At 39.0% G+C, this 6,000-nt stretch overlaps 1 protein-coding gene across 1 annotated transcript; it reads right to left on the bottom strand.

The window, feature by feature from the left end:
• Positions 1-1,928: 1,928 nt before the first annotated feature.
• Positions 1,929-3,946, bottom strand: LOC311071493 (zinc finger protein 862-like). The gene is made up of 4 exons (XM_084095891.1): positions 3,889-3,946; positions 3,471-3,547; positions 3,219-3,343; positions 1,929-3,027 (listed from the first exon to the last, which is right to left on the bottom strand). Exons 3-4 carry the CDS (start codon positions 3,331-3,333, stop codon positions 2,537-2,539), a joined length of 606 nt encoding a protein of 201 aa, XP_083952017.1. The 5' UTR covers positions 3,334-3,343; positions 3,471-3,547; positions 3,889-3,946; the 3' UTR covers positions 1,929-2,536.
• Positions 3,947-6,000: the final 2,054 nt, after the last annotated feature.

The following is a 6,000-nucleotide window of genomic DNA, read 5'->3' as shown; positions in this document are numbered from 1 at the left end:
TTTAAAGACAGTTTTTGTTCAATTACAGTAAACCTTAAATTAAATACAACATTTAATATTTAAAATGAACAGTAAAGAAGTTTTTAAATTCTCAAAAAAAATACTCAGACAGAGTCCCAACCTTCCTCTCGCTCCCTCTTCACTTCTCCTCCGCTGTCGGCACTATCCTGAATAAATAAAAGCAAAACCCCTGAAAACTGAATACAAAATAAGTCACATACAAGATTTTCACTTTACAGTTTAATTACAGTCGGGTAGAAAACAAAGTATACAACACTATCCACTCTAAAACACATGTTTGATGTATTCAGATGTAAATGTACAATATCAACCATTTATTCACAAGCAGTTCTTCAGAGTCCCAAGATGGAACTCAGTTATTTTTAATATTACTTCATGTGTCACTTACGGTTACTATCATCATAAGGTCATGATTTCATCTTTAAAACAGACGAAGAAATCAACAAATTGTGGTGTTGAGTTGAGAGGGTTGTGGTCTGTTGTTCTTTAGCTTATATCTTTCAATGCAGGTTTATATTGTTTCAACAGTTTTCTCCTGACCCCTGAGGGCTCCGTATATATCTGATAATATTTGTGGAGAAACATTGCACCGTTTTAATTCAGACTCCTAACTATACATTGTACTAATTAAATAAAATAAAGTACATTTTTATTAAATTAAGTCAAATCAAAACATATCCAAAAGGTCAATGAATTTGTCCCAGTAGTGATAGTGCAATAAGATAGTAGCAGTGAAAGAAAAACCCTCCTCCAAACTGCCAGTAATCAGCGGGATCCTGGAGAATCTGGAGGGGGAACAAAGAAATGATTCACTGAAAAGTCCTTAAAGCAGGATTTTTTTTTTTTTTTTTTTTTTGCCATTCCTTTAAACAATCTTAAATTGATTTGAAATTTTACAAACGACTGAAATTTTACAATCGACCCCCCCCCCCCCACACACACACCTTTCGACACGCCCATTCCTCCAAGCTGCAGCTACCCCTGTCTCGTTGCAGTAGGCCTATGACCGTTACCCGTGTCCTTAAACGTTAGACTGTTAAGGACTGAAAAATGTTTTCTTACCTGATATCGCCAGTATTTTTACAGACCACGTACGACCCCTTCCTCTGTTCACATTCCAGCTTTTGTTCTTCATTGACATTTCAACTCAAATTCACTAAGAATAAGAATTTAACAGGCATATATAAAATAATCCAGGTCTGAAAGAGTAAGCAATGCAAGCAGCAGCTGCTCACACCGACCAACAGAAACGTATGAAGGTATTTTTGGTGCAAATCAACAGTAAACTCCATCCACTGGCCCAAAAACAGAATCCAATGTTGTGGTCGAAGGTATTCAGCGCTTCAGGTATTCAGTGCTTCAGGTATTCAGTCTTTTCTGCCGCTTCTGGAAAAATCACTTTAATTTATTAGACAGTTGATTTCTAATTTTAATTCTGACTCCAAATTTAAATGACTCTTTATTTTTTACTGATTTTCTATTTTAACAGCTTAGAGAACAGATTATGATTTAACAGATCATAAGATTAATTTTGATTTGATTTAGATCGTTAGTTATTCTGAGGATCTCATACTTTCAGTTATTAATTCATTATGGACCCAATGCCGTATCGTGTGCCGTATCGTGTTTCTCACGGACACAAACTTGTCAGTTCTGACTTTAGTCAGTGGATGCAGGGTTGGCTAATACCTCTTAAGTCGGTTGTCTACCGCTCACTCAAAAGTGTAGTTTATTTTAGCCACTTCCATACAACTTACTAAATCAGTGATAAACAGAAATCAAAAGGTCTTCAGATGACGTGCTACTGCTCCGTTCATACATGCGCCTTTAGTTTGACCTACCCTGACTAAGATTTGCAGTAGCATCAGCCTCCTTATAATCTACTAAAATAATGATTTCAGAATAAATCAAGATGTAACATTTATTTTGCCAGGCAGAGTTAAACATCAATTCAAAGGATTAAAAAGAATACACAATACATAACTGATCAGCATAAAATACAAACATAATTCAAAATGCAATATCAAAAATAGTTTAAAAGAGTTGGCATTAGGGTCCAAAATGAACTTTTTGGCTCACCTGCCATGGGGAGATGAAAAAATCCACCAGCCAAGCATATTTTTTACCCGCCAAAATTATGAACAACCTTTTTTTTTGTCACATATACATTAATTTCAGTACATTTAATTGAGATAATAAGGTATTATGTTGAATACAAACATAAAAAATTGTCCAGAGCAAAATTTGAAATGTATAATAATAAAAAAAAAATCTATATATTGATCAAAATGTAATCAACATTATTTGTAAAGCACTTATAGAAACTGTAGTTGACCAAAAGTGCTGTACAGAGTGCAAAAAGGCCAAACAAGTAGACACACAATGAAAACAAATGAAATGGATAAGAGTACATAGAAGTCAAAACAGAGCAACAAATGGTAAGACATGGAAGATGTGAGCATAGAACTAGTGCTCATAACAGTACATTTGAAGGTTTTGTAAAACTATCAGATGCTTAATCTAATGAAACCTCATCCGACTCCTCACTCTCTACCGCAATTACCCCTTTTGCATGGTCCATGAATTCTGGCCTCCTACTCCTGACAGAGTCTTGGTGCCACAGCATCACAGCTTTGCTTGGATCATACTCCCTGATCTCTGGAGAGGACAGCAGGACCATAAGGAGATCTGACAGTGTATCAGACTTTAGGTTGGAGCGCCAATCGGTTTTCACCTGTTTCATGGTACTAAAACCTCTTTCACATTCAGCTGTGGAGGCAGGGAAGGACAGGACTAGGTCAACCAATGCCAGCAAATCAGGGCAGGAATGCTGATGGCTCCTGTTGACATGGAACCAGGATATCTTCTCCAGGGACTGGGGCTCTTGGTATATCAGCACCTTCAGGACTGTCCACTGGTCAGGGATTCTTTCAACATGGATGCCAGAGGCCTCCAGGACAGGCTTGAAGTGGTCCACCAAGGTTTCCAGTTCAGTGTCACCAAAATCTAGAATAATGTTATACAACATTACAACAAGCATCATGCAGTTTTACTTCTCAAACTATAAAAATATGATAATGAACCTAAACCTAACCTGACTGCCCTGTAATACAAAACATAAAGAAACCTGCTGCTGCATCTCCTGACTCTGGCCAGTTGGTGAAGCTGACCAGCTTGGTTGCACACAGGATACATACTCTCCACTAGACTGTCAAGCATTTTGTCCTGTGAGACGACGAGGCCGAGGGTCTTGCTGTCACCTCTGGTCAGCGAAATTCCCTCATAGCTGTTGGCCATTGTGGCTTTCATCATGGGCCCTTTCCTGATGATAAAAGGCTCATACTCTTTCACATTCTCACATACTCCTTCACATTCTCCCTCTCTTATTGATGTAATAACTTCTCTTAATTCTCTTTAAGTATTTCTTATTGCAGCTTAAATGAACATACTTGGTTTTGTACTTCTTAAGTACTGCCTGTGTTGAGCACAAGGGGCTGTGGGCTTCTGCTATGGTGATTGTGGACCTCTGCAGACAGGCAGACAGATGCTCAGGTGGGGTTAGTGTGTCATGCAGGAAGCCACAGAAGCGGATAACAACAGCCTCCCTCACAGTACTATAGTGTTTCCTGGCCTTGGCTTGCTGGACAACTCTGACATTTTGGGCATTAGCAGATTGAGTCTAAAATGCATAAAGAACAAATACATACAAATAGACAATTACTTGCTGTTAAAAAAGAATAATGACATGTTTTATCAGTGTATAAAGCATTGACCAATTGTAACATTACTTCTTGTTATTAACTTGACATTACATATTGATGATGACTTTTGGAGTACATTATATACAGTAGCAATCTAGACCAATACCTGTTCCAGGTGCTGGACAACCCCCTGGTAACCTCGCAGGAAGTGATCCAGTGCACGCAATAGGTGTCCTACCCATCAGGTTCCGCCAATTCTAGTGGGCACCAGTGGTGTGTGCCCAAGAGCCTGGAAGCTGTTTACGAGGTTTGCCCTGTTCAGTGACTGGTGTGGTAGAATGTGTAGAGTCCACTGAGGAGGTCTTCTATTATCTGAAACATCACGCAGGAACGAATGGCATCAGAAAAGGCCAGTTCAAGGCGGTGTGCCATACAGTGGATGGCGCTGTTGTAGGCCCTGTCCCCCTTCAGCCGGCTGACCACAGCACTCTTGACTTCAGTCATAACAGCAGCTCCATCAGTTCCCAGAGCGACCAACTTGCTCTCCCACTCTTCACACACTCCCTCCATGATGGCGCTGATGGCTTTACTTATATGTGCGGCATCTGCCTTCTCCACTGCATTAATTCCAACAAACTTAGACTCGATCTTGCCCTTGTGACAGAATCTGACATACACTAACTCCTCCTCTTTCACAGAGCTGTCTGTGGAGCCATCTGACATGATGGAGAGAAATTTTGTGTTTTTTAGATTTTCTCTGATGTTGTTTCTCTCTACCTCTGCAATATAATGCATAAACTCTTTGGCCTGCTTCTCATTTCTGTATGTTGACCCCACAGCAAATCCTTTTTGGTCATCCAAACTGCAAAAATCAAGCATCCAAATTAATTCAATAATAATTACAATCATGTTTCCAACATAGCTGGTAGTTGATTGTGAAAACAGCCTCCTAACCTTAGTTTATTTCAGGGTCAACACTATAAGTCTGATAAGTAAATTGTGTCACATTGCTTTAGAATTTAAACAGTATCTGGAGACAAACATTAACCTAATGTTACAGAGCCATAGGAAAGCACGGAGCTCTCAATGTCAGCATCAGCAGGACTGTTATTTTACTGTATTTACACAATTATTTTGAGGTAAACCAGAGCTTAACAAAATCTGAGAAATAACCAATACTGGCCCACATCTGCTAAATAGTCTTTATAAACTACCTACAAAAACACTAGTCTAGCTACAGGAGAAAAAACATTTCCACTTACACGTACATCCACTCGAAGTCAGAAAGTGGCCTGGCCTTCTTGCCAATGGCATGTACAGTCCTAAACAGTAGCTTCATCTTCTTGCTGGTCTGCTCTGACATTGTGTTACGACCCTTCATGATTTTAAAGTCTAGGAAGGTAGAAGGGGAACATTACGTTACCTGTCAACAATATTTACTATTAGGACACTGGAAAATGAGTGAAACCAAGAAGCAACAAACGTTTGAACACATGTATTATGTGCAACTGGTCAAATGATCTCTCTATATACACAAATATATATAGAGATAAATAAATAAAGAATTAAAGTTGTTTACAATCAAAACAATTCAAACAAACCAACAAATTATATAATCCCAGACCTGGGAGGGGAAAAGAGAATAACTAGACAGTGCCAACTCAAAGAAAAGAACAAAACAAAAGAATCTTTCTATACCATTTTAATCTAACCTAACTAATACAAAAGAAAAATGTAGAAAGGAAAAATCTTCGACATTCAAGACGTCGTATCCTTCCCTACTCTAACTATTAAACAAAAATACAACAAATGGCACATGCCCCTTAACCTAGTGTATTTAAACAGAAAATAAACCTAAGTGCAGTGTACGTCACGTGACATCTCTTACCTGTCCCTTTCCCGTTACCATTTCAAAAAAACACAGCGTTACCGCTCTCAAACATTAAGATAAACAGAACTGGACGGCAAAACAGCGAGATCTCACATGACCGATGTTAAGCACATTAACAGAGCTTGATAAATTCTCAACGAAAACAAGCAAAACCAAAATCAAACTTAACAGAACAGAAATGCCAAGCGCACAAAATCAAGTTCACAAACAAAAAGGCTGCCCCCGTCTAATGCGTTCGTGACTCCTTTTATAGTTCCCGGATTTCCGGTAACCATATAACTGGATCTTGCTTGCAGACGTCAGCACGCCAAACCCCTCCTCTCGGACGGTTGCCAGCCAATCAGGCGACCGATCAGCACATCACCTGGGAAAGAGAAGATAAACGGA

Source organism: Abramis brama (assembly GCF_963993115.1).
Source record: "Abramis brama genome assembly, chromosome: 20".
Taxonomy (NCBI): Eukaryota; Metazoa; Chordata; class Actinopteri; order Cypriniformes; family Leuciscidae; genus Abramis; species Abramis brama.
The sequence above is the reverse complement of the archived record's forward strand: the minus strand, read 5'-3'. Positions and strand labels throughout refer to the sequence as shown.